The sequence below is a fragment of the Sus scrofa genome, chromosome 18, assembly GCF_000003025.6.
Source record: "Sus scrofa isolate TJ Tabasco breed Duroc chromosome 18, Sscrofa11.1, whole genome shotgun sequence".
NCBI classification, from domain to species: Eukaryota; Metazoa; Chordata; class Mammalia; order Artiodactyla; family Suidae; genus Sus; species Sus scrofa.
The window spans coordinates 42,092,533-42,105,114 of NC_010460.4; the positions used below are offsets into that span (position 1 = coordinate 42,092,533).

General features: G+C 52.8%; 1 protein-coding gene and 1 pseudogene across 1 annotated transcript in view; both read right to left on the reverse strand.

The window, feature by feature from the left end:
- LOC110257608 lies at positions 3,819 to 11,439 on the reverse strand (annotated as a pseudogene).
- MINDY4 (MINDY lysine 48 deubiquitinase 4) overlaps positions 3,819 to 12,582 on the reverse strand; it is a 106,161-nt gene continuing 97,397 nt past the window's right edge. The window contains 1 exon segment of the mRNA XM_021079233.1: positions 3,819 to 4,257. Coding sequence (XP_020934892.1) covers positions 4,209 to 4,257 — 49 coding nt within the window. The 3' untranslated portion in view covers positions 3,819 to 4,208.

Sequence of the window (12,582 nt, forward strand, 5' to 3'; positions counted from 1 at the left end):
AGAAGATGAGGAAAGCACTGGGCTGGCAGCAGAAGAGGCCGGCAGCCAGCAAGGCCTTCCTTGGAGAGAGGCATCAATCAGTGCTAGGATCCCCTTGCCCACTTTCTCCTCACGGGGCATCTCTCCGTAAGCCAAGTGAGGGAGGCTTCAAGAAAACCCCTTGAGGAATGCTGTTGGTGGGAATGTAAATTGGTGCAGCCACCATGAAGAACAGTATGGAGGTTCCTCAAAAAACTAAAAATAGAGTTGCCATATGATCCGGCAATCCCACCCCTGGACATATATCTGGACAAAACTACAAAACTATAATTCAGAAAGATACATTCACCCCTATGTTCACAGCAGCATTACTTGGAAGCCAAGACATGGAAGCAACCTAAATGTCCACTGACAGATAAATGGGTAAAGAAGATGTGGTACATATATACAATGGAATATTACTCAGCCATAAAAAGAATGAAATAATGCCACATCAGCAACATGGATAGACCTAGAGATGATCATATTAACAAGTAAATCAGAGAAAGACAAACACTGTATGATATCACTCATATGTGGAATCTAAAATATCTCAAATGAACTTATTTACAAAACAGAAATAGACTCAAAGACACAGGGAACAGACTTGTGGTTGCCAAGGGGGAGAAGGTGTGAGAGGGATGGACTGGGAGTGTGGGGTTAGCAGATGAAGGCTATTACTTATGGAAGGGTACACAATGAGGTCCTACTGTACGGCACCGGGAAGTACATTCGATATCCTGAGATAAATCAACGGAAAAGAATATAAAAAAGAACTCGTGTGTGTGTGTATGTATAACTGAATCACTTTGTTACATAGCAGAAATTAACACAACAAACAAATTTATGGTTAGAGATAAACTAGGAGTTTGGGGTTAACATATACACAGTACTATATATAAAGTAGATAATCAACAAGGACCTACTGAATAGCACAGGGAACTATATTCAATATCCTGGAATAATCCATAAAAATAAATGAATATGAAAAAGAATACACACGCATATATGAGTATAACTAAATCACTGCTGTACACCAGAAACTAACACTACATTGTAAATCAACTACACTTCAATATTTAAAAACACTTTTTTAAAAAGAAAGCTTCCTGAAAGCCTGTCACACGTGGCCCGCCATGTGGGACAGCCTCTGACTCCCACCTGGGGATGGTGAGATGGTACGGTTCCCGAGGCGTGGACGAGCAGGCAGGAGGCTGAGGTGGGAAAGGTCTTTCAGAATGGGGAGGCAAAGACGTCTGGTGCCGTGCTTGGTTCACGTGCGGATCCTGCAGAGAGAAGACTGTGGTCTTAAGAGGGGAAGGAGGAAGGTTGATCAGCAGAAGCTGGTGGGGTAGGTGCTGGGAACCTCCAAAAGCAGCAGCCAGAGGATGAATCACCTGACTCAGGGGAAGTCCCCCCATAAAAGCAGAGGCAGGGCAACTTTCCAGGGACGAGAGCACGAAGTTAGGTGTGCCATCAGAACGGTCTTCATGTGCACACTGCGGGAAGAACAGGGGAACTGGCCTGCTCTTTTCTCCAGAGACCAAGATATAGTCGAGAGAAAGAGAATCCAATGAGACATACAGTTGTCCCTTGGTCTCCAAGGGGGCTGGTTCCTGGATACACTGAGGATACCAAATCCGACGATGCTCAAATCCCATAGTTGGCCCTCAGTATCCGCCGTTGTAAAACCCATGGATTACAGGAAGCCAACTGTAATAAGAAAGAATAAAGCTGTTTTCTGCTCACACCCCACCGAGGTCTGCTTGTTCAATAAGCCACCACCCGTGCACGCGGAGGCCAGAGAGGGAGCAGCCAAGGCCAGGTTCAGCCCTTGAGAGGCCACTCAACCCTAAGATATGGTGCTTAACATTTTGGAGAGGAAAAAAGGGGGCACTGTTCTAAGATCAAGGCCATGAGGTAGGCTATAGACTCTCGCCCCAGAAATTTACATAAACATACATGTACACAAAGATTTTAATATAATTTGGGGGGTCTTTGAAGCCTACCCACAGTCCCCAGATGGATAACACTGTGGGCAAGGAGGCAGGGCTTCTAGTTCCTTCTTGCAGGTTTGGCAGCAATACTGTGGGTACATTCTGACTTGTAGACTTGGCAGAGGGTGGTGCTGGGTTTTGCTCATCTTCCTTTGCAGACAATTCCAGGCAAGGGGTGTCATACGGCATGTGTACCTGTGTCTTGGCTTCTAGAAAAGTGCTTTTGTAATTTGTTGGAAGTGGTTTTCTCAAGCAACGCTGGGAATATTTTGATTTCTCCAACTCCGCCAATGGGACCCTGGTCAGGAGGTTAAGTGTTTTATTGAAAAGACACACTTTTCCTTCCCAGGCTGATAAACAAGCTCACTGCAGGGAACTGACTTCCTCTACCCGGTCGCTCAGCTGGAGCGGCCTGGCCGTGGCCAAGGAAAACAAGAGCATAAACATCTCAGGGACATATAGGAAGTTTTTCTGCTGGACGCCTGCTGTGAATGGCCACTGGAGTTTACACAGCAAACCCCGAGGGGCCTCGGCATGGCGGGGACAAAGCACTCCCTGCCTACTCACTTCCCTCCCAGCTCCCCGCTGCTCCGCCAAAGATCCAGTCGGCCCCTGCGTGCCCAGACCGTGAGAGCACAAAACAGGTTCTTTAGTGGTCACCACCGAACGCCAGTTTTGCCCCCCGCGTGTCTGGCACTTAAAGAGAAGGGGGTCTCCTTTCAGTCAGCACAGTGGAGGGAGTATGGCCCCCCGAACTTGCATCCTGAGCCCGAGGGGGGCGATGCAGAGGCTGGGGACTGGCTGCCATCCAGTGTTTCTAACTCTCTGAGGCCTCGCCCAGGGCCGGACAGACCCAGGAGGAGGGCCCTGGTCCCTGCGTGTAAACACTCACCCCGCAGGCCTCACCCAGAGTCCCAGGACAAGCACTGGGGGTCAGGGCACACAGCAGAGGGGGCACTGGACATAGCCCCTGCCTCCCACATGAGCAGCCATGAGACAGAGGCTCCCGGAGGCCGGGCTCTGCCTCCAGGCGCCCTGGCTCAGTCAGCTGGGAGCCACTGCAGAGGGGTCCTCAGCTTCCGTTTTTGACACAACCCTCTCTCTGCCTCCTCCTTCACCGGGCTCCCACGGCCTTTCTGACTTGCTCACGATCTTTTCTGGAATCTGTAGGCTATTAGTTATTGACATGAGGAGGCTCCAAGTGTACCATTTCCTCTTCGCAGGTGATTACGGAGTTTTCCCCAGTCCCACCTATCCCACACTTGCTCTGGAGTTCCAGGGCCTCCAGAGGCTCTGCCCGCCCTCATTTCCAGCCAGTTCTCTCCACACACGCCCCACTGCAGCCACCACACGGGGGACCACCCCCAGTTCCTCTCCTCATTCTTATCTTATTGTCCCCTGTGGCCAAGAGGTCCCTCCCCAGAAGGTTCCTTTCCCCGTATCTGCTTGGCCAGGTCTGGCAGGTCTAGCCTACCCTCCTGGTCCACACGACCATCCTCCTGGGGCCTCACAGGGCTCCGGGTTGGCCCTGAGATGGGCTCCCAGGGGGCCTGAGTTGCTCCTGGTTGGCACAGCTCATGGAACCGGCTGCCTTAGACCTAGGGCGGATCCACAGAAGAGAGGCCAGACGAGAAGCCCAGCCAGGGTCACCACTGAGCCAGAGGATGTTGCTTGCCTGCTAAGACCCTTGTTAGATGACCACTTGGCCCACAGTGTCCAGGGCTCTGGGACCCCTCCACCCACCACCCACCCCAGCCAGGCTTCCTTTGTGACAACAGAACAAATGAGCCTGAACCCTCAGCATGGGTTTGACTCCTGCTTTATAGAGCCAACTACCAGAAATAAGGAGTGCCCAGGGTCCCCGGGGCCGACCGTATCAGAGGCCTGGCGAGGGGATGGCTTGGCAGGGAGTGAGGCAGGGATGCAGGTGGGAGGCAGCAGAGGCCCCGCCTGGCCTCATTCCATCCTTGGCAGCCACAGCTCAGCCCAGAGGGTGCTGCAAAGCAGTACTCTGGGCCCACGGTCCTGGACAGGCCCTTCATGGCAGGGGTAGGGAGGTTCTGGATGCTTCTGTAGCAGTGCTGGTCCATGTGCAGGTGACACTCTTCTGAGAGACTTGTCCTTCAGGCCTGGGATTCAGCCATCACCCCCAGTGATGAGCACTGGAGCTGTGGGGCTTACCCACGTGGAGAGTCACAGGATGGGGTCTGAGCCATTCCAGTTCACCGACGCCCCCTTCCATCTAAGAGCAGAGGAACAGAGAAAGAGGGTTAGAGCCTCAGAGGCCCACATAGGAGCTGAATTCCTGTTGCTGGGGCTTTAAGAATTTCAGATTCCAACACGCCCACCTCACCCCTCCAGACTCACAAACCTACATACCAGGCCCCTGCAAAACAAAGGCACCCAAAACCTCTCGACTGAGGTGAGTGATCTACACATCTCTGAATGCAGCCGTTTTCCAGATGTGCCTGATGGTGACACTTTAAAGGCACATGGGAAGACCTAGATATGTAAAAGTGCTGGAGGGCTCAAGGCACAGGAGGGGGGACACAGAGAGCCAGCAGGGGTGGCACCGCACAGGGGCTGGAAGGCCCTTGCAAGGATTCTGAGCTCGGCTCTAAGAACCATGAGAAGCTAGTGAAGGGTTATGAGCAGTTCAGTAAGACACAGACATGCATTATTTTTTTCCCTGGCTTTTTAGGACTGCACCCAAGGCATATGGAGGTTCCCAGGCTAGGGGTTGAAGAGGAACTACAGCTGCTGGCATACACCACAGACACGGCAATGCAGGATCCTAGCTGTATCTGCAACCTATACCACAACTCACAGCAATACTGGATCCTGACCTACTGATCAAGGCCAGGGATTGAATCTGCATCCTCATGGATACTAGTCGGATTTGTTTTTGCTTTGCCACAACGGGAACCCCCAGATACGCATTTTTTAGAAAAAATTACTTTAAGAAGCACAGAGTATAATTAAGCAGTGGTCCAGGGTAAGACACAATTTAATAATAGTTCAATTCCAAAATTAAAGTTATTGGAGGTGGGACCGTGACGTTTCCCAGCACTCAATTTTAACACATGGAGCTGGTTTTTAAAAAATGCTTCCCAGGGAGTCCCCACTGTGATGCAGTGATTAAGGATCTGGCGTTGCTGTTTCTGTGGTGTAGGCTGAAGCTTCATCTTGGATTTGATCCCTGGCCCAGGGCATGGGGTTTAGGGAGGAAGCAGACATTTTCAAAACCTAAACTTTTTATTCAGGACTGAAGTCAAAATTATAACTGCGGCAGAGGAGAGACAGAGGGATGCTTACTTTGCTCGTACATCCCCACTGGAGAGTCCAGCGCCGGCAGACTTCTAGCCACAGTCTAGACCCCAGCCTTTGCTTTACTGCACTTCGCAGGTACTGTGTTCTTCACAAATTAAAGGTTTGTGGCAACCTTGTGTCAAGCAAGTCTATTGGTACAATTTTCCCAAGAGCATTTGCTTACCCCATGTCTCTGTGCCACATTTTGGTAATTCTCACAATACGGCAAATGTCTTGACGGTGACCACGTTGTTAACAGTGATCGCTGATGAGTGATCGCTGATGTCACTCCTGCAAAGATCTGCGACTCTTTGAAGGCTCAGATAATGGCTACCAGTTTTTAGCAATAAAGTGTTTTCTAATTAGCATATGGACATTGGTTTTTGGACATGATGCTACTGCATACTTGATACACACAGGATGGTGTAAACATGAGCGGTGTATGCACTGGGAAATCCAGACACTTACTGCGCTGGTCTGGAACAAACCCGCGGTATCTCTGAGGTCTGCCTGGATCCCTGAGGTTGGAACGGCAGCAATGGAGTGAATGAGTTCTCCCAAAATAAGACTGTTGCATTTCCCAGCCAAATGCTTAGAAGCACCATGAGGTTTCAGTAATGGTTCACCATAAACCCAACATTCTCTGTCTTCGCAAATAACCTAGACCCCCTCACTGAATTCCTCTCTCCTTCCTTCCTCAGGCTTCTTTCTGCCCTTTGCCTTTCTTTATGCTTTGCTTCAATGGCCATATCAACGTCACTGATTTTCAGGTTGAGAGGGACAGCCTTGCAGAGGCAGTGAGATTCATAGCCATTCCATTCTCCCAACCTCCTTTCCTCCTGGTCACAGGCATCGTCTTCGTCTCTGTAAAGCCTCTGCGACCCTTTGCTGAATATTTTGCACACTTAACACCACTCCACTCCTCTTCAAGTGAGCAGAAAGATTTCTTGTCATTTGGAGAAAAAGAATGTTAACAGTAATTCTATGCTTCTTGCTCCAGTAAATATCTAGTGTGGGAGATGATATTTGCATATAGCCCATTTAGGAACAGTTGTATTGCATTTTCCTCATAGCTCCACCCAGGGCACAGTGAGGACTGGCTTTCCACAACCACTGGGGAATGTGAGAATCGCCACAGTCTAGACCCCAGACAGCCCTGCCCTATGCTGTGTGTGCCAGTCGATGTCCCAAGAAATCTTTATCTGGTCCATACATCAACACTGAATTGCATCTTCTTAAAACACTCAGCATGAAAAGCTGAGATGGGTGGGTGCCATCACGAGCTGCTCAGCCATGAATGCTACACTGCTTTAAGGAACTGGTCCTTCAAACACTAGTCCTGTGTGCTCTTCAGTGTCACTTAGTAGTGCTCCGTAAGCCTGAGAGATCTCACCCCAAATGGGGTTGTATGGTTTTCGGCCACTGGCCCCTTTCATCATGCATGAAATGCTGAGAGGTACCATTTCACCACTTGAACGATTTGGTCCCTGGGATCCTTCTGGTCACAAATCTCAGAGCCAGGTCTGGATGTGCAAACAGGTTTGCATGCATTTCTACATTGTCTCCTAAGAGTAATTAATTATTGGAAGAACTGCCTTAGTGAGATCTACTCCAAGCCTAACCAGTGATAAGAAATGGATGATAAACTCTGGTGCTTGTCCACGGACCCTGCCTCTGCTTCACTGTCAGTCGTGTCCTGTGAATCGACATGGTCAGCACCCTATTTCATTGGATATGGAAGAGTTAAGTGATTTTTTGGTGCCCGGGTGTGTTAGACTGCTCTCTGAGCTGCTGTGTGTCGGCACTGAGGCAGATCTAGGGGAATCTATCAGACGCTTTAGGGTCGAGCTACTTTGATGGAATCCATCAGCATCTTAACATTTGTCACTGCTTGAAGAAGAGGCGTTGGGATCGTATCTGGAGACAACCTGGCATCGCCAGAAGTCAGGCTGCTCCTGGGAGGTGAGTGCCACTGCCTGCACTTCTGGTGCTGGACCCTGATGATGTCTCAGGGTAGCTAATGTAAGTCCAGCTGGTGGACAAGATGGATGGTCTGACTTGCCCAACGGAGCAATTTCTGGAGGTGAGACTGGTGAGAAGACATTGTACTGATGGCGGCTTCCAAGGCACTGGGTGGACCTGCTACCTCTACGGGGTTAACAGTGCTTTAGCAACGTGCTGCCTGCAACATGGGGCAGGGCCTGATTGATTCCACCAAGAGACTTGAGGTTTTCAATTTTCTTTCTCTGTGCAGTTTTGAAACGTGTCATTGAAAAGCTTTTATAGTTCTGTTAAGATTTATAAGGGAGCATTAGCATCTGTAAATTTCCTATCAGAGTCTTAGATGCTAGGAGAACATCCTGAATCCAGACCCTCAGGGGCTGGCAGAGGCAGGCAGGGAGGAGACTGACATTCTCGCCAGCAGCCTGGCTCCAAACAGACGTCAGGGATCCAGACTTGCCAAAGGGAAACTACTGCCCAGACCATGGTGGATTCCTGCCCCAGTCATGGAGAAAATGAGGGAAAGAGTCAGAAATAGACCAGACTTCCTATATCCCTATAACATCCCCTCTCTGGTCTGCCCAGCTTCACTTTCCCCATACCAACAGGCAGACGGAAGTTCCTCCTCGGAGCTCCCAATCTGCAAACCCCTGAGATCCTGACAAAATGGGTTTGGCTTCGGGGTGGGGGTGAGTCATACCCATCTGCTGCTGGACATCCATGTCACACCGTGTTCTGAGGTCAGGCTGTGGGGTTTATGCTCGCTGTTCCCAGAGGTAACTAACCTACCCCACCCTGGCCAACAGGTGCCAAGACAGGGAGAGTGCTAGAAACACAGAAAGAAGCAGTTCACAATTACAGTAGGAAATCAAAGCAGAGACGTTTTAAAAAAACTGAAAGGGCTGAAAGGCTAGCATGCTGTGCTTATGTGTGGATGAATGGCTCTCCAGTAGGGATAGTTCTAAAAGTTTATAGGTCAATTACAAGCATGAATAAGAGCTCTGTGTATGCAATTAGGGGTTTCCAGAGGAAGGGGAGGGATGAAAAGGACTGGCTTCGAAGTGTGGAGGCAGCGCCCAGGTATACTCAGCTGTGTGATGCAGAAGAAGGCTGAGAGTGAGAGTCTAGAGCAAAATTTCTCAACCAGGGCCCTGCGGACATTTGGGCTGGATAATTCTGTTGCAGGAGCTGTCTGGTGCACTGCAGGACGCTTAGCACTCTCCCCTAACCTATGACAACCAAAAATGTCCCCTGGGGAGAAAAACTGTCCCCGATCGAGGACCACTCCCTTCAGGGTTGAGTTCAGTGACGATACTGTGAAGCCCAGAGCCCAGGTCAGCTCAGCGTCACACACAGGCCCTGCGCATGACTTCGAATGAGGCCCTGTCCTCCCCAGGGGCCATCACCGCAGCAGAGCAGCAGTTACCCGTCTCAACAGATTTTCAACACTGATGAAACTGAGGTATTTCAGGGGAGAAAAAGGTGCCTGACAGAACCTGTTTTGGCAAGAAGAGGGCAGGACTGGCCTTAAAGTCCTCAGAGCTGACCAGCAGAAATACACCCAGAACTCCGCTTACTTCGGATTCCCAGGCAAGAGTCCTGTCCCACGTCTAGCCGCTGGGAGCCAGGGCAGCTCCACAATGAGCCCCAGCCCAGCTGTCTCTCACCTGCAGCTCGGCCCGTGCTGTGCCTCCACCTGGATGGCCAGCTTCCCTCTCCTGCCCTCAATCCTCAGATCCAGGAGCCCTCCTGCCGGATGTGTTCTCTGATCCCGAGGCTGCCCGAGGCTCCTCCCTTGGCACCGCTGACAGGCTCTTCCTGCCCATACTGTCACGGGGTGTCCCTGTGAGCCCCTCAAAGGAAGAGCCGGTCTCCCTCACCTCCATCCCCTCTGGGACCTCTAGCTTGGGGCTGGGCTCCCTGGCACGGCAGCTGCCCTCCTCAAGCCCAGGCACAGCGGGGAAGCTGAAGTCTTCATCACACTTCACTCTTACCCCGCTTTGAACCCTGCAGTCACCAAGCCCTGCCCATGGCCCATCTCCACTCCCCTGTGCCTGCCCTTGTGCCTCCTCCGTTCTTCCTCCTCCCCCGACTCGTGTGTGAGCCCCACAGGTCTCCCGAGGAAAGGGAACGCTTCGACATGTCTTCTCTCCACCTTACAGCAGCTCAGGGAACGGACCGTTGTGCTCAATGGACAGATGGGGAAAGAGGTCCAGACAGAGCCAGACCTGCTGGAGGTCATGCCACGTGGCAGCAGCAGAGTCAGGACTCCTGTTCAGTGATCGTGTTTGCATCATGGCCTTACATGCTGCTTGCACCCAAGCAAGGCAAGGGACCCCACGGGCAGACGTGCTCTGAGTTGCAGGGAGGGAAACCAGAAGAGGGCAGTTGGGCAGCAGGAGCTCCCAGGGAGCCCTTCCTCGGTGGGTGGGAGGCACTGTGAAGAGGGCCCCTGGGCAAGAAGGGTGTGAGCAGAGGCGTGGAGGCTGGAGCAGGCCCCTCAGGCAGGCAGCTGAGGGAGGTGGGTGCTCAGCTCCAGCCCCTCAAAGGCACTGTTCGCAGCTGAAATTCCATTTTCAATTTCTTGTCTGAGCCTCCAAACAGAAACATCTGCAGCCCAGCCCCAGGCCCCGGTTATGAGTTCTTTCCTCTTTTCTCTGGACTGTTGACAATTGTTTCATTTTCTCCCATTCTAGCGAGGCTGGAAGCTTGAGAGAGGTCACCATGTGTGTCTTGTTTGGAAATGACCTTTTTTTTTCTCCTGAGATGGTTAGAAAACAGAGAAGGGAGGGGATGGGGAACAGACCCCACATTCCTGACACAGCAAAGGTAACAGGAGATTCTCTGAGGCCGAGGCGTGCGTCACACCAGAGAGAGGAGATAGCACTGGACCGGGGATGGTTCAAATTAGGATGCTCTTCTCCACAGGCAAAACTGGCAGTCTGGTCTTACGCAATGTCACCGTGGCAACCAAGCCAGGTGGTGGGAAGTCACACTGCCCGCTCAGTGACCTTCCACTGGGCGGGGACAGCATGGGCCTAAGCTCCAGGACCTGCACTGCTTGTGACTCAAGGTGTGGCCTGGGGCCCTCTGGAGACCCCCGTCTGCAGAAGGAAGGGCCATCTCGGGTGGCATCCAGGAGACCTTCTGTGGATCAAGCAGGTTGCCAGATGGCCAGGCATGTGGTGGGCTCTGTGTGGGTCAGGGTGAGTGTCCGCAACAGAGCTGGGTTTGAGGGCGGGCTGTACATCTCTCCCTGGATTAGCATAGTGTTGATTCTGAACTTGAATTGTGAACTCTGAGCCTAAGAACCAAGTCTCATCCAGCTGTTTCTTCCACGGAGTCCAGCCCAGGGGTTCCACGAGGTTGAAGTGATGGGAGGCAAAGCCCTCCTGGGCCCAGGTTAGTCTGCCCTCCTGTGAGTGCTTGGCTGCCTTTCAGCAGGTGCTTGGACTCTGGCCTTGGAAACGACCTGAGCTCGGCTCATACCGCCTTCCTATCAAGGCAGGGACTTTCAACGGGCAGCAGGACTTCTCCCCCCAACTCTAGCAGGTCCTCACTGACCTTGAAGACCATTTTCCCAAATTTCTCCCTTCGAGCTGTCTGAGAATCTGGGATGAAAACAAAATGCAAAGCCTTTGTAAGCCAACCCCTTGGAGCAGGATTCCAGAGCCTGGGCCTGCTGTTTCCCATTACAGTGGTATGTTATCTGATGGGTACAGAGGGGGAAAGCCAGCGTTCCCACTCTGCACTCGCCCACTCGGCTTTCTGGGAATGAGGCTGGAAAAGTCTCACCGTGTTAACTTCCCAGATGGACCCACCATGGTGGGGCCAGTGATGGGGGAAGCGGAACTGATTTCAGCGAAGCCCTGGCAGTGGCTGCAGCACTCACACCTGGGGGCGGGGAGCAGCCAGAGGAGTCAGGGTGTTACTGTGGGCCCCACGCTGGGGGGTCAGCACCTCACTTGACATCTGACTCTCACAAGGCACCCAGGGAGGGTGAGGAACAGGTAGGCACCGCCCTCACCACCACCAGGACATCAGTTCTCAGACTGCCATCCCAGGACAGCGTACCAGCGGACCTGGGAATGCTGCACTCTTCAGAAATGCGCATTCTCAGGCCCTACCCCAGACCTACTGAACCAGAAGCCCCAGGGCTGGAACCCAGTGATCTGTGTGTTCCCACACTCACCAAGGATGCCTGCTGAGGCCTGCGGACCAAACTCCAGAGGAAATCTTCCCAATGGGTAGCCACAGACATGCTGGGCTATTGATCTCCTCAGTCGTCAGGGAGCTGGGTGGAGTCTGGGCCAACCAGAGTCCCCAGGCCGGTTGTCCCTAACCTGGTGTACTACACAAATAGGATGATTTCTATCTGCGACAAGGACTAGGAAGCATGGCTGGAGGAGAGGCAGGGCTCAGCCTTGCCCAGGCTCCCCCCGAGACAGTGAGCTGTATAAACAAGGCAGGGAGGGACTCGCCTGGACCGTCTGCCCCAGGCCAAGGGCTCACTCCCCGAGGCGTGCAGACTCTCCAGATGGTTCTCATGCCATCACTTCACTGGCTCGCCTCATGGCACATGGCCACGGGGGGAAGGGGGAGGACAGCTGACAGGAACGGAGGTGCTCTGGGCCCAGGTTCACCCTCAGATGCCTCTGGACCAAGCTCCCTAACAGACCAGGGCCCCGAGTCATGCTCCAGCAGTGGGCTTAGGGCTGAGCCCGAGAAGTCTGATCCCTGGGCCCAGGGGCAGAGCCTGGAGGGTGGAGGCCTGCAGCAGAAACACTCCCAGGGAAGGAGTTACCCCAGATGGTGCAGGTGGAGAGGTCGAGGCGGGGGAGGCCCTTGGAGGGATACAGAGACAGATAGAGGCTTTCAGAGAGGGGTCCTGGGGGTTCGGGATGGGCCCAGGGGCGGTCCAGAGCCTGCCAGGCAGGCCCTCCTGCAGGAAGGAAGCCCCATGGCCTCCCATCCTGTCCTACACAAGGTGCCAAGGCTGGTGTCACCTCCTTCCCCGCTGCTGCCCTTCTCTCATCACCCTGAATGAGTGGCCCTTTGTACATGAAAGCAAAGCGACCTGCATGTGCCTTTAATCCTCCTGACGAAAGAAAGGCCGGTGCGTGACCCCACAGGAATGCTCATCCCCGGCCTGGTGGGGGCAGGTGGACGGACGGGCAGACAGACACGAGGGTGGGGCGTAATGAGGAGGTCCCGAGGTCTCCTCCACGTCCCCTCCCCAGGTTTCCACTGAGTGTGT